This window comes from Mercenaria mercenaria, unplaced genomic scaffold (genome assembly GCF_021730395.1).
Source record: "Mercenaria mercenaria strain notata unplaced genomic scaffold, MADL_Memer_1 contig_1922, whole genome shotgun sequence".
In the NCBI taxonomy this organism is placed as follows: domain Eukaryota; kingdom Metazoa; phylum Mollusca; class Bivalvia; order Venerida; family Veneridae; genus Mercenaria; species Mercenaria mercenaria.
Window position 1 is genome coordinate 26,562 of NW_026459941.1, and position 23,450 is coordinate 50,011.

A 23,450-nucleotide genomic window follows, 5' to 3' on the forward strand; every position below is an offset into this window, starting at 1 on the left:
TGAAACAGATAGAAACAGTATTCCACGACAAACTAATAATAATTTGAGCCGCACCATGAGAAAATCAACATAGTGGATATGCGACCAGCATGGACCCAGACCAGCCTGCGCATCCGCACAGTCTGGTCAGGATCCATGCTGTTCGCTAACAGTTTCTCTAATTGCAATAGGCTTTGAGAGCGAACAGCATGGATCCTGACCAGACTGTGCGGATGCGCAGGCTGGTCTGGGTTCATGCTGATCGCATATGCACTATGTTGGTTTTCTCATGGAGCGGCTCATATTTGTATTTCCGAGATAGTTTGTTATAGACTTTATTCAACTGGTACATCAAGCAGTAGTAATGTTATTGCACAAATTAAATAAATCATTATAAATGCAGTAAGAAGGTATTTCGTTACTTTTGGTTGGGTAAGACCGAAGCTTTCGAATACCCTGGATGTAATTTTACCTTGCTTTCTGTGCAATAAGCAATTGGCAATCTGAAGACTAGCTAACCTGAGAACTAGCTAACCTATCAAAACTAGCTGAAACAGACACTTTCTAAATGCAAGCGGTATGTCGCGGTATATACACTATTTTATGTATTTCGGCATAGATTGCAATTAAAAGACATCTAAGTTTGAATTTAGATTTAAATCGGGCTAGATCTGTAAAATACAGGAAAGACATTTAATGACGAATGTAATCTAGATCATAACCAAGATTCCTGTCACCTAGATCATATCCAAGATTCCTGTCACAAATGGGTATAGTTGTTTACTAATTTTCCACATAAATGTATCTACTTTATAACTGTCTATATCATGTGCCATTTTACTGTCTATATCTGCGTTTGAATTAAATGAATTAAATTTGAATACTGTTAAACATCAGGTCATAACCTTACACTCTTCAGTCTCGGTTATGGTGAACATTAGCATAATGAACGCTATTCTTGGGAGACTATTTTGCCACAAGATGCTGCGTATGCAATTTTATACGAAGAGTGAATTATTTGCAGCCCATTTCGCATTTGGTTAAACATACATTGCAATAATGGTCGTTATAGGAGGTCTGCTGTGCCGCTTCTTATATATTTACAGCTTCGAGACATCTTTGAAAATAAAATACCATACTTTTACCTAAACTGGGATATATGAAAACCTAAACCCCGAAACACAAATTGAATATATTTAAACAATGCTATATCAACGAGAACTCAAAATATATCAAAAAAGCATTTACATATACATATATAAAACAAATTCAGCCACAAAAAAAACAGCTATCTATTAAGTAATAGACGTTAGCGGTCTAATAGCGTTTCCTGTTTTTTTTTTGCACTGTATAGGAAAAGGAATTCTCAAGTTACACAGTTCAGTCATACTGCAAGGTAAGTCCTTCTCACGATTTAGATGTATTTGGTTATGAACTATTTCTAGTTGTAGGAGATTGTACCAAGCTGACAGACACCCTTGTTCCTAACAGTTCCGAAATATATTGTTTATCAAATCAGACAATTAAACAAATATATCTGAATTAAATACATGCAAATGATCGATATTTACTGTTGTCTCCAAGTCATATACATCTGAAACTCGATATCTCGAACTTGCTAAACTCGAAATTCTGGCTATTTCGAAGAATTTTTCAAGACGCGTCTCGAAAGCACATGCACAAAATATCACTTTAAATTGTGTTTATGTTATCTCTAAGTAAACCGTTCGATCCCTTTGAATTCGAGATATCGTGTTTCAACTGTATTTGTATCTGTATATTGTCAAATTAATCCGAGAACTTAAATATCTACGTCATTGATTAATCGTACATTTCGTACATTTCAAGAATGTTAATAATGTCACAATACGCGTTATATGCTAGAATTAAACAATTTCTTTTGTTAACATAACAGAGAGGGGAAACATCAGTTAGACCCATTTCTTTCGTTAGTAGTTCCCCTTGACATTTCCCGTCACCACTAAACATCACGACATTGTGGGAGCTACATCAAGACAGGAGGACAGTGCCATCAACATATCAAGACACATCAGTACAGAACTTCAGCCTTCCGTCGCGCAGGGCAGTCCATGTTATATATTTGTATCTGTGATTTGTCAAATTAGTCCGTCCTTTTTTAATCGTACATTTCAAGAATATTAATACTGTTATTAATGTTACGTGCTAGCATTAAACAATTTCTTTTGTTAACATAACAGAGAGGAGAAATATAAGTCAGACCCATTTCTTTCATTAGTAGTTCCCCTTGACATTTCCCGTCACCACTAAACATCACAATATTGTGGGAGTTATGTCCAGACAGGAAGACACTGCCATCAGCAGATACAGATACACCTGTGCAGTATTTCAGCCTTGCGTCCCGCAGTTCACGCCTCACTGCACCATCTTTTTCTAAACAAACGGCTCCATCACTGTTATCTGTTACAAGAACAGTCTCTTCACTGACAACCATACGTTGTGGAGAAGATTTAAATATACTCTGTCCATTCACGTTTTTGTTGATAGACCTCAGAAGTGTTCCTGAGGTATTGTACACGTTGACACTACTTACACTAGATACCCAAAGCTCCCCAGCAAAATACACCATTCCCAAACATCTACCCCCTGCTACAGATATATCTCTCAAAACAGACAATGTCTGACCAACTGATATAAACTGAACTGTGTTGTTAGACAATTTTACTGCAATTTCATCCTTAGCAGTACAACAGATGGCCACAGGATTTGAAGTCAGATAACAGTCGTCCTTTATGCTAAAGTTTGTATTAAGCCTCTTTATTTTCTTGTTAGTGTAGTCAGCCAGAACGACGGTTCCATCCTGAAGCAGACACAGGTCAATTATATAACATTCCTGACTGTCATTCCGCATTCTGACATTCACCTCTTTCTTCGCTTTTATCTTGTATTGCCTTGGTGTAATCTGCTTCTGGTTTTCACTCAATGACTCCACACGTCCTAAATCAGCCACAGTCCTTAAAATGCTTCTCAGGTCTGCATTTTCTGTAAAACGAACAATTCTAGTTCCCTCTGACTCACTTCCTTCTAACAATTTCTTTGCATCTTTCACAGTCCGTTCTATCAGTTTCATTTCAACAAACTGTTGTCTGGCATCTGCTTTATTTACAGTTTGCAACATACTTGCCGATTTGTCGACCTCTGTTATTGTATTAGCCATCAAATTGATTTCAGATTCCAATTCGCCATTTACTTCTAAACACGTCTTGTTCAAACTCTCAACTGCTTCTTTCTTCAATTCCCTGATATATTCTATTATAGTGTTTTCTATATCCTGGATATTGTTCAGTATACTGCTTCTCTGAACTTCAAGAGAAGCGACATTTTTCTGTTTCTTCTGGTTTGCAGCTACTAACTGGTCGTGAACAGCTTTAGTTTCAAACTGTAAACGCTGTATGTCATTCTGTTGGACAAGAGATGTCGCCATATCGTCTATGCTCTTAACATTCTCACAAGCCCTGGAGAATAGATGCAGAATGGTTCTATCAATAAATTAACTTTGAAATGAGAACTAATGAATGTAATATAAAAAGGAAGAATGTCCAGTAGAAAATTCATTTATAACAACCAAAAGTTTAATGCATACAGTCGTTGTTTAGTTAAAACGTCAGCATCATTTTAATTCGAATCAGCCGTTCCATTTTACATTATTTCGTATAAAACCGTATCTGTTTAATTTTGATTATCTAGGATAATCTATGGTATCAATAAGCCTTTAGTATTAAGACACTGGCTTATATAAATTTTCAGCATAATAATGAAATGTGTATAAGGCATAATTATAAATGATAATTTCTTAGAAAGATAAATTCTTTCCGCTACTGTATGTAATCGTTATAAATGGAAACAGAGGTTTTTATCTCGAAAAACGTACGTCTCGCACCACTTGACCATATCAAGGACCATAACGTCATCGAAAATCACTGAACTATCAAATTCCAACGAAATAGACAATTAAGCTTGGCAGCGGTAAATCCCGTGAAATTTGATGGAATTCGAACTAGTGGTATATGACGAGGAAACAGTGATAAAAAAGACAATACAAGGGTCATGATTTCGCTGAAAATCATTTAATCAGAACATGACAATACGCTTCACCCGTGCGCTTTGGTGAAATTCAACCTACTTGTATACAGTAAGTAGTGTACAACTTTAAAATATGATAAATCAAGGGCAATAAACACTGCTGAAACCACTAAATCGGAACATGTCGATGATATGTATAATTAGATTTGGCACTGATAATTCCTGTAAAGTTTGGTGGAAATCTGTCTATTAGTATAGGAGAAGTTGCCAAAATATCATAAAATATGACAAATAAAGGGTCATAACTCCCCTGAAAATTACAGACATGGAATATACCAATAATATGTATAATAAAACTTGGCACTGATCACTCCTATAAGGTTCGGTGGAAATCCGCTCTTTAATATCAGAAATGGCTAAAACACCATAAAATATGACGAACCGGAATACTCCCAAGAACTGCACAAACAGGCATAGCAATGGTTATATCCTGGTGGTATTGGAGCAGTTGTCCGGACAAGGTTAAATACAACAAATCGAGGGCCATAACTCCACTGCAAATCACTGAACCGGAACCTGCCGACATTATGCATAAGAGGCTTAGCACAGATCACTCGTGTAAGGTCTGGTGGAAATGCGCCTAATGATATCAGAGATGTGGTCACTACATCATTAGGTTTTATGAATCAAGAGCCATTACCCTTGTAAAATAATGAAAGATTATTTTGTTGTTTGTAAACCAGCTACACACCTGTCAAGTTGATATATTGTTGGTGCATTTATGTAATTGTTTATTATATCAAACTCACACGTTTTATACGTCAAGTTGTCAGACTGATGTTAGAGAACTGCTTATATATTGATGGTTAGATATTTTGGTAGATCAGAAGGGTCTAGAGACACCAGGCGAGACCTAGTAATGGGTCTCGCGGATATTAAGTTAGGCTTTAGATATGACATTTGTTAAGGCTTAAGAAGTTACGAAATAAATTATGAAAGTATGTACGAAATATTCCATTGTGCAAATAAACGTCAAAAACGTTCAGACCCGTTTTGTGTCGTGTTGTGTTTGTGCTATGTGACACAACTTATTCAATTTTTGGAGCCGCAGACAGGATGTCGAATTTCAAGATGGGTTGTTGCGACATTACGAAGCGAAGTACTTCTGCGACGACGACACGCTGCCGAGTCGAAAGAAGAGAAACTGTGAGTTACCATTTTACCTATCTTCTAGTGCAATTTTGCAAGCTAGTCTTTTCTTTTATTAAATTTTTGTTTCTATTTTTGAACAAAATTTCAAGGTAAATTTATTTTTGATTAATTGTTATACATAAAAAGAAAATACACAATTATAAAGGATAAAACCTAACTCATTATAAAGAAAATTCTAAAAAAAAGAAGTAAAATAATAGAAAAAAAAACGTAAAACAATAAGAAACAATGCATTGAGGAAAATACTCAAGAGACTGAATTAAGAAATGCGAATGTGAAAATATTTGTTTTTCGAAAATTTTACTTGTCATATTATGTTTATTTTACTTGTTCCATATGATATTTGTTTCCCTTATGGCCACATTTAAACAGTTTTGAGCATTCCTGCATTGACAAATTGTTTAAATGAAGGAAGATGGATTGTCCTATGAAACTTGTGTTGTATTCATAGATATGCGCAAAATGAGTTGTAAATAGTTTCTGTTGAGGTTATGGGTAATATTACATCACGAATATATGTGAAAATACAAGGAACGGCTGAAAACTAGTTAGATATGCGAAATTCATGTTCAAGATGATTCATGCATGAAAATGCATGGCTGGGTTATGTTTACATTGTTATTTTTCAAAAATATGGTTACTTCGGGTCTCAGTAAATTAAAGGTTGGTCTGGTCTGTTGTGCTGGAAATATTTTAAAGCCTGTTATGGCACAAGAATATGTTTATTATGCAAAAATGACTTGATATTGTCGCTGGAACATGTGGATTCCAGTAAGGTTGAATTTATATATATTGTGAGATACTAAGAGTTCTTAATATTGTCTTTGTGAGACTGGAAGTTGTGATCCCAGTTGTTTTGTAAGATGTATACTATTATACAGACACAGATACTGTCTTCCGAAATCTTCAGTCGGAGTCTTACTATCATGGCGTGAAATCGATGCATATGTTGCATTATGAGGTACGGGTGTGTACCAGATATTTTAAGCGCAACAGCTTTTTGTTTTATGAGACCTGATGTAGTATTTTTGTCAAAGAGTTGCAAAAAACAGTCGAACGTGCTGTTACTTTTAGGTTACCTTTCATGGTTTTTAAGCAGAGAATTTTGTCGGAAAATTTATTTTTCTCGCGGACGACATAATATTTCTGTGGGATCATCTAGAAAGGTTACATTGTGTAAAAAAAAAAAAAAAACATGGAAGAAATCATTATCAAATATTCTGTTTATATACTGGTGTTGGTTTTGTATGTGTTTCTGTTTGTATTTAGGTATTACTAGGCGCTTTATTTTGTAGAGTTTTTATAGCTTTAACATGCATTCTTAAATACAATATATTAGTATTTTTCATATAAGAACATATTTTTGCTTTTTGTTAGGAGCATATTTTGGCTGATATCTTTATTTTTCGAATAATGTAAAACGTAGGGCATAGCTTGTAAAAAAGTACAAAGAAGTAAGGTTTTCGGTAACATAACGGTTTATTCGAAGTACAGATACCACTTATGAAAAGAAATTACGAACGAACTGCCTTGAATAAAATACGAACTGTCCGAAATAAAATACCAACAAACTGTCAAATTAACATGGGAAAAAGTGTATTCCAAGTCAACATTATAAGTCTTGTCATATTGTGGACTGTCATTATGTAATAGCCAAAGGGAAACTAATTATACCTATGGTTACATATCGAGAAGTACCTGTCAAAGCAAAATGATGACATTTGCATTTTGTATTATGACAATTTGTAAACATGCAGACTTGATTTTATCTGTCATAAACTGTCATTTATGACAAATGGGAAGAATGAATAACAAAGTATTTTCGGAGGTCATCGGAATATTGGACATGACTTTAATAAAACAGTAATATTATAACTTGGAGAACTCTAGAAAATGCATCTGAAATATTGAACATTTCGTTAATGAAACAATAATATTATAACTTGGAGAACTCTAGATAATTTCAGAAGTTAGCAAATGAAATTAGATGGATGAACATCATAAACTTGGAGAGCGCGGTACAACGTTATGGCCTATGACGGGAGTTTCTTAGCTACAGAGATTGTTGGTGATGCGTTACACTGTAGAAGGATGCCGAAACCAAAAGACAAATGTGTAGAAGGATCGATGGCGAAACCAAGCGACAATGGCGAAGTGGATTGAAAATGCTGGGAAGCCTGTGGAGTTTGGCGAAGAAAATGGTCCAGCTGGAGAATTGCAGAACACTTGAAAAACAACTAATTATTTTTTCTTTCTTTCTACTTATCATTATTGGTTTTGTGAAATATGGATGTAACACGGGTTAAAGAAAAAGTTTTGGAGGAAGAAAGGAGAAGTGCCACTACAAAGGCCGAAATAGAATTAAAAAAGACTTTCTATGAAATGTGAAAATTGTTTAGTTTAAAATCCTATTCTCCTTTGTTCTTGTTTACATTAATTGCATAAATGACTTAAGATTTTTTCTTTAACACTGTTTTTTAATATTATTCCTTCAGATTGTATTCTAATGTTCTTGATCATATTAAATATCATTCTACATGTCATATTGTAAGGCGATAGAAAGTACTTCAAGTCTGAAAAATTTAAATTTGCAATTCAAATTTTTTCTTTCGGTGGGTAACGAGTGTAAAATAATGAAAGATTATTTTATTGTTTGTAAACCAGCTACACACCTGTCAAGTTGATATATTGTTGGTGCATTTATGTAATTGTTTATTATATCAAACCCACACGTTTTATACGTCAAGTTGTCAGACTGATGTTAGAGAACTGCTTATATATTGATGGTTAGATATTTTGGTAGATCAGAAGGGTCTAGAGACACCAGGCGAGACCTAGTAATGGGTCTCGCGGATATTAAGTTAGGCTTTAGATATGACATTTGTTAAGGCTTAAGAAGTTACGAAATAAATTATGAAAGTATGTACGAAATATTCCATTGTGCAAATAAACATCAAAAACGTTCAGACCCGTTTTGTGTGGTGTTGTGTTTGTGCTATGTGACACCCTGCTGAATTCATCGAACCGGAAAATGCCGATTATATCCACAATAAGGCTTCTTTCAGCTTCAGTTTGTTGGAAATCTGCATTGTCTACAGGCAAATTACCTATATATACCAAGTCTAGGCGCAATTTACCGCATTCCTAACCTAACTCATTAAAAAAAATTAATCATCCGTACCTAGAAACAATGACCTTGGTTAAAGCTACAACCACAGACCTTGCTTTCTATGCAAACTACATATATATTACGCCATTATTCATAAGTTATCAACAGTCAGTTTGAAATATAGGAAAGACAGTAGTACATACCTACAAAAGCTGTACTTAGGTGTGAAACGGAATTTGCTTCAACAGTCTTACAGTGCAGTAAAACATACCTGTGCTCTGTGGCTATACATTTTGTACAAAAGACCATGTCATGTGTTCCACAGAACATCTCGATGCCTCGATCTGGATGATATCGACATCCTGTTGTCATGACAACCATAGACGCGTTCTTGGCATCTTCCCTATCCAGCAACTTGTGAGATTTCGAAGCCGCAATTCTTCTATGACATCTAGCACATGTTGTACAAAGATACTGGTTGCATTCTACACAGAATTTGACAGCTTCTTCTCTGATATCATCTTCCCCACAGGGCGTACAGACTAATTCAAAGTCAGCATCCGACCCGTCTTTGACAGATGTAAGGTCACCTCCTTCAGCCATAATTTATTCGATTGTACCCATTCCTGAATAAAATCAATATAAAATACATTTACTACTATCACGCTGAACGATCATTTTGTTATTTCAGCTCTACTTCCTACCTGTATAGAAAATTCCAAAATTGTTGAGGCAGTAAACAGTAAGGGTGGACGTGGTCGTTTTGAACGAAGCATCAGTTATGCTACGCAGTTCGTGGTCGCTGGCTCGAAATACTCTAAGATAATGAATTTATATCTCTGACGAAACATATGACTTAAATATAATTCAAGACATTGTTTTATTCCATCAATAAAAAGTATGCATCAATTTATTTTCTCTTTCCCTTTCCGCATGTAGTCTGCTAATCTATATACTGACTGGCCTTGTTATGTGATTCTCACTCCAGCTAAAGGTGGCAGGAGAGTGCAGATTCGCGAATTCCACATTGACGTGTGGGTACCAGTGTTGAAATATCCATAGAAATCTCGTTTTTGCTTATTTTTCTTTGAAACTACTATGGACTATTGCAGATACTATAGACTACATAAAGACGACTCTCCGGGCCTATGCATCTGTCGCTTTCCATGCCAGATGTAGTGAAAATTGGCCAAATCACCCAAATTTTATAGACCAAAATTAGCCTAACCGAGCCTCACTTTGAACTCTGCCATTCATCCATTTTGTATTTTTAAATCCAATTTCGTAGCATATGTGTATAGTGCGAACATAGATGCATACCCAGGTGGTGTGGAATGTGTCTCCCAACCACCACTTTATTTCCCTAATTTTCACTTGAAAAATAGTGGATGGATGACAGCCGAGCGTCTGGCCGACTTTTTGTTCTGAAGTTTATGTTTTAGCCTCAACCGGAAGTACGGAGCTAGGAATTTTAAAACACCCGCCGTGTAGAATCATTAACCGTTCCTCATTCCCCAGATATATTAAAGAAATAATAATGATAAATAACCAGTAAGAAAGATATATGCCTTTATATCTATCCTGTCCTGTTTATACAGAAAATCGACCGGGGCCAAACTACGAAACCGCTCCCCTGCCACCTTAAGTTTTTAAGATGTTTAAATAAAATAAAATGTAGCCTGTCCTGAATCCTAAGACACTTATAGTGATATCAACTGAACAAAAAGTATTGCCGTACCTTGCAAGATAGCCGGTGAATAAGCCAACAAAAGTGCCCACCCCTCCACGCAAAAATCGGCCAAAATTTGCATTCTGAATCAAAGTAACGCCGAAAAACTATTTACTGCCTTTAAAGTTAATTTCACACGATATTTACATTTTAAAGCCTTTCAAATGTTAAAACCATGTACTTTTAACATAATTTTGGTATACAAATGCAGATTACCGTACTTATCCTATCGGGACACCCCTTAAAGGCCACCCATCCATCATATGGGGCCACCCCAGCCATTATATAGCTTAATGGCATTGCTAGATATAGACACAGGTGTTGCTTTTAAACAAAATGGCATGAATAGTCATTATCTAGGCACTAATTTCTTCTTTTGGCCGTTTTATGATACGAATCGTACTGGCTGGGGGTCCTTAGCTTCATTATTATATGGCCACCTACTGCCATTTTGGGACTCGCTAGGCCGAATTTAGTACTCAGAAATGAATAAAAACCACTATAGGTTACAGTTCATTCCGTAATGGGTTTAAATACATGCAAAAAGTCAATATTTGAGTGGTTTGAAAATTTGCCTATCTTCCTTAAGGTGGCAGGGGAGTGCAGATTCGCGAATTCCACATTGACGTGTGGGTACCAGTGTTGAAATATCCATAGAAATCTCGTTTTTGCTTATTTTTCTTTGAAACTACTATGGACTATTGCAGATACTATAGACTACATAAAGACGACTCTCCGGGCCTATGCACCTGTCGCTTTCCATGCCAGATGTAGTGAAAATTGGCCAAATCACCCAAATGTTATAGACCAAAATTAGCCTAACCGGGCCTCACTTTGAACTCTGCCATTCATCCATTTTGTATTTTTAAATCCAATTTCGTAGCATATATGTATAGTGCGAACATAGATGCATACCCAGGTGGTGTGGAATGTGTCTCCCAACCACCACTTTATTTCCCTAATTTTCACTTGAAAAAAAGTGGATGGATGACAGCCGAGCGTCTGGCCGACTTTTTGTTCTGAAGTTTATGTTTTAGCCTCAACCGGAAGTACGGAGCTAGGAATTTTAAAACACCCGCCGTGTAGAATCATTAACCGTTCCTCATTCCCCAGATATATTAAAGAAATAATAATGAATTCATAGGCGTAGGAGCAGGGGGGGCCAGCGGGGGCCAGGCCCCCCCCCCCCAAAGCTAGGAGAGGGGGGGGGGGGCCCAACTATAGTTTGGCCCTCCCAATATTTTGGAAAAGAGATATAACTTGCAGTCTAATATAACATTTACTTACTGAGTTAGCATCATATAATTCTTTTCTACCTGATTTCTGATTTGCATTTGGCCTTCCCTTGTATTCTGACTTGTCTCTTTCCGTAGTGAGTACTGAAATCTGTACGCACCATGCCAAGGATTGTTTGATTACATTTTATAAAATATTATATCATTCTGCGCAATCACTACAGTTCCGGTTTGAGCGTCTGCAAAATCTGTGTAACTATTAACCCTGTTTACGCATGTAAACGTTATGTATTTTTTTTGTTTTTCATTTTCCATTCTAGGGAAATGATATTTCCACAACTTTATATCACAATTAGACAAATGCAGCGCTAATTGATTGTATGTCCAGGGCTTCAACAGAAGAATGTAAAAAAAATAGCACACTTAATTAGAACAATACATAATATGACTGATTAAGACAGTTCAGTGCCTCAAGTCGTATGTGTATCATCAGAATAACTCAATGATTTCTAAAACATAGAGGCTTGAGGGGGCCTATGGCCCATTTGGCCCCTGTACAAGGCTTTGTCATGAATAATGCACCGGGGATACCTTGCCGCCCCCCTCGCTGCCGGTCGAAAAGGTTTGGCCCCCCAAAGTTTAACTCGCTCCTACGCCCATGATGATAAATAACCAGTAAGATAGATATGCCTTTATATCTACCCTGTCCTGTTTATACAGAAAATCGACCGGGGCCAAACTACGAAACCGCTCCCCTGCCACCAAAATGTTGGTAAAACTTGTTATCAGTAGGTCACAGATTAGCTAAACAGTGATATCAAACCTTACCTATTGAACATTCATACATGTATTTCAAAATAGCTCAGTTTATAATGTTAAATGTTATTATTATACTTGAAAACTCTTTTTAAAGTCAATATAAAAGACGAAAAGGTGTGTAATATTTGGTTAAATGTTTCTTTGATATACTATTTCCATTTAAACAAGTATTATATTATAAATTGGCATAAACCTTGGAGCTTCTCAGCAGCTTCCTGTTATAAAATCAGCACACTATACTTAAGTGACAAGTAGACATTTAGGGTAAAATGATTGCTTTGAGTGTATCAGGAGTTTCCAAGCTATGTGGTTTGAACGAATTTAAATTTTAAGATACAGTCGAGTCGCTTGTACAATCCCATTTTCTGAAAATTGGTTCGGAATACGGAGTACACTGTTTATTACGCTGCTTATTCTCACACTGGATAACCGGCTATCTTGACGCCCGCTGGAAATGTAACTCAGCTGGAAATGTAACGCAGCTGTAAATAGGTAGGTAAAGTTTTTCATTTATTTCTATTAAAACGAAGCCAATTCTTGCAAATCAACTTGACAGTTTTATCAAGGAATGACCATTGCTTACATTTACAATTTCTGGGCCAAAAACGATCGTTATGTTTTGAGATATTCGCTAACAATTTCTTCACTTTGAAAAATCGAGCAAAAATCCAAAGTTTTGCGCAAATTGTTTTGTTTATGAACAACCTGTGAAAAATTTTATCATCTAGTTGAACAGATGTGTCCTTTCGGAACACCTGTGTGAAGTTTCCGGGTTCTACGTTATTCCTGAAAAAGTATATTAGCCGTTAAATAGGCAGGGTCGAGAAAAAAAGACTGTCGAAAACGGCCGCTAGTGCTGTCGTTGAACTCAGATGTTAGCATTTATAGACTATCCATTAACTCCGATGATTTAGAATACTTTTGTAAGTAAAATGTATTACTGGCAGTGATTTGACGGAAACGTAATTATTTTTAAAATTGGCACTTTCATTTCAAGAGGCTTTAGGACTATATTCCTTCACACCCGGGCTGAATTTAAACGTAGTTCACGCGTTCTTGCCATTTTTCCAGCATGCGAAAGCCAACCATATATTATTTTGCAGTTACACCGAAGCAATATAGTACATATTGCAATTTTGCCAGCTTTTGATGGTGGAGGAAAACCACTACAGGTGCCTCCGGGCTACTACAGAAAGTAATTTCACCTCGGGTTTTGCAAGTGCAAATGATTGCTTCTGGCCGTCAGTCCTTGATGGTGCTAGATGGTGTATAATATTATTTGCTCATACATAATTATTTAATTTAATAATACTTATTTTGCACTCTTTTGGAATAATATCCTCGAAACTTTTAGTTCTATACCCAAATTTTCCAGTTTCAGAGTTCAATTCTGTCTCTTTGTACTTCATGCATTTGTGGTCATGATTTTTGATAAGATGATGTATAATGTCTCTGTACACCTCATACACCGCTGAACAATAGTAACAGATGTACATCATTCTGAAATCAAATGTAAACTATATACATTATCGAGAAACGACTGGCAACTTAATAAATAAGTACATGCATGATCCATAAACAATATAACAATGAATTGAATTGAATTTTGAAATTATAAATCATGTATTACGTGAAAAAAAAAGAAATAAACCCATTATATCATTGCCTACCAACTGTAAATCAGCTACTTCATCCAGCATATTTTTCTATTGAAAAAAGGTAAGGAAAAGGACATATTGAAACAAGTTAAATTGCCCTGCAATACATAGTTAGCAATCAAATAAAACCACATGCAAATAAAAGTTATACTATACGACACTATAGTACAAACATTAATCGAAAATACAACCTTGACCTTCCTGAGTTTCACTGTGTAATTAATAATATAAAATTAATTCAAAATACCACACTGAGTAACAAAGTTATGCTCCGGACACGAATTGTTGCTTGGAGACCGGACTCGAAACTGCGACCTTAATTTTCAAGGAAGGATGACGACTCTTGCATGTCTAAGATAATTTGGCTGTAGTAAACATTTGCGTAACATATTTCAAAATCTCTCGATGAATGATAAAGTCATACGCCAGACAAAACAAAATGTTGCTTTATAAACCTATGGAAAAAATGGAATTAATACCATATATTTGAAATTTTGTCTATGCATGTAGAAATTGCCAGTCTGACACAAAATACTTATATATAGGTCTGTGTTATTTTTTTTTGTTATACCGACATTGGAGGTGGCCATTAATGAATGGGCCTCAGCAATACTTGTATCATTGGTAACATATGTTTGAAGTTTAAAAATTAATACTTAAAAACAAAGAAGTATTATAGGTCTTTGTTAAAAATCAGTCCATGCATGTAGAATCAGATTCCGGACAAGACACTGCGGGCGGACGAACGGACAGACGAAAGGAACTAAGCAACTTTTAGACCCTAAACCAAACGGACAATGATAATGAAATCAACCAGAATTACTCGACAAGGCAATAAGGACCATACATAAGTATATTCAAACTGTTTACGGACTGCAAGTATACACATTTTACACAAATTAAAGACGAAAGAAGTCGCAAAAACACAGACAGACAAAACAGATCCAAAATATACATAAAGAAGAGACTCTACGGGGCATATTACATGTCTACAAGACATTTTTTTTACTTTGATACAGCTGTATTCTCGATAGCCGACAGCTGACTTCAACGACTGCCTTTTGCAAATACAGCGGCCGTTTTCGACAGTCTTTTTTTTTCGACCATGCCTATTTAACGGCTAATATACTTTTTCAGGAATAACGTAGAACCCGGAAACTTCACACAGGTGTTCCGAAAGGACACGTCTGTTCAACCAGATGATAAAATTTTTCACAGGTTGTTCATAAACAAAACAATTTGCGCAAAACTTTGGATTTTTGCTCGATTTTTCAAAGTGAAGAAATTGTTAGCGAATATCTCAAAACATAACGATCGTTTTTGGCCCAGAAATTGTAAATGTAAGCAATGGTCATTCCTTGATAAAACTGTCAAGTTGATTTGCAAGAATTGGCTTCGTTTTAATAGAAATAAATGAAAAACTTTACCTACCTATTTACAGCTGCGTTACATTTCCAGCTGAGTTACATTTCCAGCGGGCGTCAAGATAGCCGGTTATCCAGTGTGATTCTTAGTCGTCATAAAATTACGTGATAAAATTTTGCAAAATGCTACAATGAAAAAGACACACTTACCCTTAGATATGCTAACAAATGTGTTTTAGTTTCGTTTTCGATAATTGCTAGAATATAACCCGTCTTAATCGCGTTTGATTTGCCGTGGTAAACACTAAACAGCTTCTTTATCCGTCTATACTTTAATACGGAACAACTACATATATACGGTTGTATGCGCTAAAATGTTACCTAGTATAACTGTATGGTAACTACAACGGTAGCCGTATGTTTGGAACTGTCCAATATGGCTTCTCCCGAGCTAAAAAAAGCAAAATGTATCACGTAAGTTTTGCTGATATCTACAATCAAACACAAACTTTTTGTATAATAATTCATTACGGTTTCAGTTTTCATTCTAACATCCAACTTATTTGATGCAAAAAGATCAAATCGTTCCATTTTAAAGTAGAACTAAACGTGGACGGATCTTTTTGGCTGTTTAACACATGCTCAATTTGACACAGGAAGGCAAAGTCAAAAAATAGAAAAATATCAAGATAGAAAAGAAAGATTTCGGTTGTGTTTGAAACACGACACTTATGGTCGTCAGGGCTGAAACATAGGTGTCACGTTGAACCGCAAAAATCCCGAAAAACATCTTAGGTAACTTTTGTTTGTAGAGAATCCAGGAAACTTGGTTAGGTTATCTTCCCGCCATTACAGAACTGAAATACAAAATTAAACCCATTCAGACACGGTAGCCGAGAAACAGTATTGAACATTCCAGGCATATGCTTGAAATGTGATAATGACAACACACCAGTATATTTAGATTTTTGTGAGAGCTATTGATTGTGCTTTTGAATGACCCTGTCACTGTGTTGCTGCAGGCTCGGCCCTTTGCTCCGATAAAAATAATTTGTAAAGACCTAATTACGTTTAGTATAAAGGTCCATAATGTTTTGAATTTTTATCTTAAAAACAGATGAAACAGCTTTCCAAATAGATGTTATGCTTACTTACATGGTTAGAAAAGCCTGCTTTTAATATTGCACATGACGTTACGCTCATTGTTGGCGTACATTAGCGTAACTGACGTTATCGTCGTTTTTAGCCGTTTAGACGTTAAAGGGATTACTTGGGGTGGTTGGACTACAGTTTTCACAAATCATGTCGTTTCGATATTTAAGGAAATATTTGATATAGATGTACTGTATAATATTTATTCAATATAATTATTTATCAGACAGTGAATTAATTATATTGCGGTGTTCAGATACAATTGTAATACATATACATTATTTAGTTTTCAAACGTAACGTCGACGTTACATTAATTTCACGGCTGTGACATCTCGGCTAGATTTTGCAATTTTAATTCATATTCAACGTAAGACTTATGCATATCAATTTGCAGACAATTGTATGTACTTTCAGACTGTAGTCGCTGTTTTGTAAACAAATACATATTTCTTTAAATATTTCGGCACGTAACAACTTCGTAATTTTATTTTTTGCATTTTTTGACACGTGTGACATCGCGGCTAGATTAAAGTATACATATATTAAACGCCATTATCAAAGTCAATATACGACAAAAACTTACTAATTCAAAAGTAGAATTTATGTACTTTTTGTCAAAATAAATATTATAGAAAGCATACAATAGTTAAAGAAAATACAGAAATTTTAACAAATCCTGTCGAGGGAAGACATTAAATCTTACGTTTTAAGTTGGATCTGTCTTTTGCTTCCTGTTTGTTACAGGAAGTATTGAACAGCAAATGACTGCAATGACGTCAAATATAGTTAACGTCACGTCACCGAGTCTTCTTATTTGACGGAAAAAAATAATTTTATGAATTTACCAAGCCGTTAAATAATGCGCATTGGTGAATTCTGTTACATCTTACATGACGTTTTAGTGTTGTTTTCTATGATTCTATGTCGAATTAAATTTTTACTAATTGTTAAACGTAAATGCGATCATATTTACTAACAGGGAGATTGTTTTGCCTTTCTTGTGATATAAGAAGATAAACAACCGTATTTCTAAAACGAATTTCATGAAACATTGAAGTGAACGAAACTGAAAAATTTCCGATGTTCGCCAACAACGTACGCAACGTCACATGAACTGATATAGTTACAGCCGTAAAGGGACAGCCACATTTTAAACAAAGGCATTATGAGCCTTTAACAATCTAATTAATTTCCATTTTTATTCATTAAAGGTCCATAGTCAATTAATTGCATGATAAACATAAATAAAGCGGTTATCCAAGTAAGGAATATGCCTAATTAACAGGATTAGGAAAGCACTACTTTCAGACAGACCCGCAACAGAAGAAGAAGACGGTAGTGCTGACAACTTTTCATGTGTGTTATGTGATTCGGTTTCATAATTTCAAAGAAGTGTCTATTTGTAGTCAAAATGTTACGCATATTACACCTAATTCGCCTAAATTTGCCGAGAAACGTCCTTAGTAGTGTTATATAGATGTAATATGGATGTTACAGAGGTGTTACATGGATGTTACTTATGGTAATAAGGTACAGTTACCTGCCTTTCTTTACCAAACTAAAGGAAGTGTATCCGAGAGAAAAGAGGTCCCCATTTCATGATGGATTTGATTGAAAATAGATATCATGAGCTTCTGCAAGCAAACAAATTTTGAAGAACAGATGTAAATGAAGAGAAAGGGGTAAAAATTGCTGGAAAGTCATGATTTCTTTTGCAAATGACTGCATGCGGATTTGTACAAAAAGTAGGCTGGACCGCTTCACTTTGTTTAAATTTAAATGCAATACACTATTCATTCTGACAGATGTGAGGAGAAAAGCAGCAGGTCAACAGGTCACTTAAACGGGACTTTTGTGTTTCTCTCAGATAGATTTCTTAAGAGAAGGTATTTCCTTTTGTCTTCAGAACATTGTGTCAAAGCCTTGCATTGATATATTTGTATGTAATTCTATGTGTGTGTGTGTGTGTTCGAGTTTAACGTCCTTTTCAACAATTTGTCAGTCATATAAACGACGGTGTCTACTTGTAGCAGTGAGTGCAATGCCAAACTTTATAGTGCTGCCTCACTGGAATATCACGCCGTAGACACGTGGCATGATACCCCACCCAGTCACATTATACTGACACCGGGCTGACCAGTCCTAGCACTATCCTCTCAATGCTGAGCGCCAAGCGAGGAAGCTACTAGTACCATTTTTACGTCTTTGGTATGACGCGGCCGGGGATTGAACCCACGACCTCCTGCACTCAAAGCGGACGCTCTACCACTAGACGACGGTGACTACTTGTAGCAGTGAGCACAATGCCCAACTTTATAGTGCTATCTCACTGGAATATCACGCCGTAGACACGTGGCATGATACCCCACCCAGTCACATTAAACTGACACCGGGCTGACCAGTCTTAGCACTATCCTCTTAATGCTGAGCGCCAAGCGAGGATGCTACTAATACCATTTTTTACGTCTTTGGTATGACGCGGCCGGGGATTGAACCCATGACCTCCTGCACTCAAAGCGGACGCTCTACCACATGCTACCGGAAATTAATTGTACTTTTGGGCATGATATTGTTACGTATGTCTGAGAAGAGGTGTCAATTTGTAGTCAAAATGTTACGCATTTACACCCTGTTTCTTAAAATTGGCAGAAGAACGTCCTTAGTAGTGTAATATAAATGTAACATGGATGTATCAGGGGTGTTGAAAGGATGTTACATGCGTGTTACATGTATGTTACGAATGTTACGTGTGTCTGAAAGTTATGACCCTGACATAAGAAGATGAAATTTTAAATAAGGGCATTGTGCATATGTGTGTTATTGATTAGCTGTTATGTAATTTTGAATAATGTTGTTTGATGTAATGCATGTAACAAATGCAAAGTATGCCACCAAACTGGGCCTGTCTTATGCCTATCTCGCTAGGAGAATAACAATCTGACTAAAGTACATATCCTATTACGCTACGCATAGGATCTGAGAACGACCTATTCATTGCCTCGTTCTGACGACCCTTTCGCTAGCCAATCAGAGCCTAACTTACAACATCTTGCAAATCTACCTGTAGCCTTGACCTTTGATATTTACAATTTTTATGTCACAATGTATCAGATAGCCGGTTAGCTCAGTCGGTAGGCCACTTGCTTTGTAAGCGAGGGGTCCCGGGTTCGAGCCCTGGAATGACTGCACATTTTTCTTACTCTTTGACATTCGAACAAGTCGTCTGATTGGATAAAATAAAAATAGCAATACTGGAAATCCAAAATATACAGAAGACGAATGTGAATGGGTCGTTCTCAGATCTTCGTTTAGAAGATCAAGTACTTTAGTCAGATTGAGGAGAATAAATTCTTTTATAGACCATCTCGGATGTTCGAATGTCAGATTGTTCTTTTATCCTAGTGCAAATTGTAACAATTTGTTAAAAACAAGAACAACATTTTATTGCTTTCTACATACTACACTACATACAATAGTAAATACAGTGTATACCGCGTAACAAAAACCAATGTAAAAATAAGTTGGTTTGACTAACATTTAATTGTCTTTACAGTTATAGACGTTATGCAGATACAAAGTACTAATAAGTAATAGTTATTGTTGGAGGAATAGGTCTGCATTGGTGTTTATAGACCTGTGAGGGATTTGTGAACCGAGCGAGCGTACATGCTTCTTTGTTTTACATAGTCCAGATTGGTTTCGGATTTGAAGAACGTTTGTAACGTGTTATGTATGATAAAAATAGTTAGAAGAAAGAACAAGACAATATGTGTCACAATTTATTTGATACTATTGATATAACATGATGCCCAACGTGCTACGAACCTGTAAAAATATTTGTCAGCAATTAGGACATGACATTTTGTATTGCATGAAAAATCCGTGCACATTTGGGAAATATCGAGATCATCGATGTGTGTCTAGTCAATCAATCAGAATTTGACGCGAATGGTATTTTATGTTGTTGTTTTTTTTTCATAATTATTTTTAAAAAAAGTTTATTAGCTCTTTAGTTTGAGACTTAAATATATAATGCCGTACAAAATGTATTGATATAGATTATAATTACATTATCACAAGAAATGCGTATCATAATATACCATGATTTAGCACACGCCAAAAAGACACAACGAAATGTGCTAAAAACTGCGCGGACGATATAAAAAGCTTCAGTTTTCTTGACAATGAAAGTAATGAGTACAACTAATTAAGATGTTTGTAGTTAGAGGCCTCCATTTTGATTGACATGGCAACGATTTGAATAAACATTATATAGTTTAATGTCGTTTTGTTTCTCCACACCTGATTCACGTGTAGAAGTTGTCATATATTTGTGGATGTCAATACAAGTATAGAATCAATGAAATCTTGTACAGTGCAAAATATCTAATAGTATTTAAAGGCATAAAACGATATGAACTAAAGACATGTAGCAAATTTAGAACATTTTTCAGAAAACAAGAAATGTACTTTACCAGTTTCCCACCAATTTCCACTACCTAAAAACTGCCTTTTAGATAAGTTTAAACTGTCAGTCTTATTTCAGACACGCTCGGAATGTATGTTCCATGTTAAGTGTACAGAAAATCGTCACAATTTTCATTAGCAGACTATTAATTAACTTGGAGGAAATGTGTGTAGTTTGTAGTTTTTGCAATTATATCATTGTCAATATTTTTCTATGTAAAATAAAATGTCCTGTTTCATGAAGCATTCTCCACTCTGACGGAAGCGTATGCCCGTTTTAACTTTCTGACAAATATCAAGACCTGCTTAAAATTGGATGTTAAAATTTTACAGTAAAGTCATGTTAAGATCAATTTTCAAGATATGTAAAACTGGTGAATTTTTTTTTTCACTTAAAACGTACTTTTTGAAACAATTGATACTATATTTTCGGAGTCAATCACGCGTTCACCTTAAATGTCATGCACGGACTTCTCATGATTTTACTGCATTGTTTCGGTCGCTTACGCATAACTTTAAGTTTAATCTCTGACAAGTGCGTAAGTGTGTCGACAATTTGGCTCAGTGGTTAGAGCACTGGACCAACATCGGAGCGACTCGGGTTCGATTCCCACTAAAGGCACTTGAGATTTTTGTGTAGACCACACCATACTTTCATTTTGTTTTGCTTTTAATCGTTCTCTTTTGTACTTGAAATTTGAACCAGTTACTTGTCAATAAAGTATTTTTTATATTTTATTTACTGACCCATTATTGTCAGAATGATAGCCGTGTACATCCGAATCAAATATAAAAAAAAAATAACATTAAAAGGGTTTCAATCGATCTGTTCAACTGACACATTACACATGATATCCGGCAATTTTACTGAATTTCTTAGACATTATTCAGCAAATTTATTTTCGTGATCGGGCGCCATATTGATGACGTCAATTCCGGATCCAGTCGCGGTCGGCAGAAGAGATACATACATATTATTTTTGTCTTACCAGTTTCAGTTTCAGTTTATTGGCAATCAGCAATACATTTGCCTTTGGCCATTTACAAATATAAAAAACTTATGGCAAAGACAATCATACACGAGAAAGTGAACATATATACAGAAGACAAAGAACAAAACAGAATAATTGTATTCGATCAGAAGACAAGTAGATTTTCAAGAGTATTCTTTCTTACAGTTAATGCTTCTTTAATATATTTTGCAAGACTATATATACATTTTTTACTACTGGATGACATTAGTGTATTAAACTTCTGCACAGTAGGCCATGAGCATCGGCCCAGGTATTTGGATCTTATGCAACTATAACGTGGACAACATAATATGAAATGGTATTCTGACTCGATGACATTTTGATTGCATAATTTACATAATCTATTATTCCTTTCTACATTAGCATATCTTCCTAGCTCTATCTCTAAATTATGTGAGCATAATCGTAAACTAGTCATTTGTTTCCTTAGGTTGTCATTTGATATGACATCTAAATACTTTTCAAAACAAAATGCAGTTTTATATTTACAATAACTGTCTAATTTTGAAATGGCATTAACATTAACACTCCACTCTTGGACAAATTGGTCCCTTATTCTTGTTTTTAACAAATTATAATAATTTACACTGGTATCAAAGAATAATCTGATATTCGAATATCCGAGGTGATCTATGATAGAATTCATTCTGCTAGCCCAACAAGCAGTATTAACATTATTACATAAATCATTATACATGTGGTAAATAGGTAATTCGTTATTTTTCATAATTTTTAACCAGAACTTAACAGCTCTTTCCTTACAAATAACTGATAAAGGCACGCGTCCAAGTTCGCCATATACAGCATAGGTAGGGGTTTGCCTTTTAACACCCAGTATATTTACAAAAACGAATGTGTAATTTATCTACCTCTTTGTAATTATAAACACCCCATACTTCGCATCCATATGTTAAAATAAGAACAATCATAGAATCAAATAAAGATAACTTTGTTCTAATATCAAGACTAACATTATCAAAAACATTTAAGAGATTATTATATGCTCTAAGGGCTTGATCATGTAGTGCTTTAACAGCATTTACCATGCTACCAGTGTAGGTGAATTTAATTCCAAGATATACAAAATTATCAACAATTTCAATTCTTTCATTATCTATATAAAAGTCAGGATAAACATTCTGTTTCCTTTTCTCAAACACACATATTTTCGTTTTACTAACATTGATTTTTAAGCCCCATTTTACAGAGTAATGATGTATAGCATCTATTTGTGACTGCAGACTATTTTGGTCAGTAGTGAACAATACTATGTCATCAGCAAATAAGATCATGTACACAGACAATAGTTCAAAATCTTTTTCAGTTAATGCATCAAAATTAATATTTTCAGCAATATCATTTATAAAGAGTATAAAGAGCAAGGGAGATAAGGGTTCACCCTGTTTCAAACCGATAGTTACATTGAAGAAGTCAGAAATATTCATATTACTTGACATTTTTACACAGGCTTGAACATTACAATATATACATTTTAGCATGTTAGTCATTTTACAGCTTATACCTGATTGTAACAATTTAGTCCATAAAGCATCTCTGTTAACTGTATCAAAGGCCCTCTGGTAATCAACAAAAATGCACCATAATTTTGACGTTTTAGATAAAACCTT

The 23,450-nt window shown here is 35.3% G+C and overlaps 1 protein-coding gene across 1 annotated transcript; it reads right to left on the reverse strand.

Moving 5' to 3' along the window:
• Positions 1-716: 716 nt before the first annotated feature.
• LOC128551995 (uncharacterized) lies at positions 717-15,424 on the reverse strand. The gene is made up of 4 exons (XM_053532979.1): positions 15,378-15,424; positions 8,634-8,988; positions 2,221-3,473; positions 717-829 (listed from the first exon to the last, which is right to left on the reverse strand). Exons 2-4 carry the CDS (start codon positions 8,963-8,965, stop codon positions 717-719), a joined length of 1,698 nt encoding a protein of 565 aa, XP_053388954.1. The 5' UTR covers positions 8,966-8,988; positions 15,378-15,424.
• Between the last annotated feature and the right edge of the window lie 8,026 nt (positions 15,425-23,450).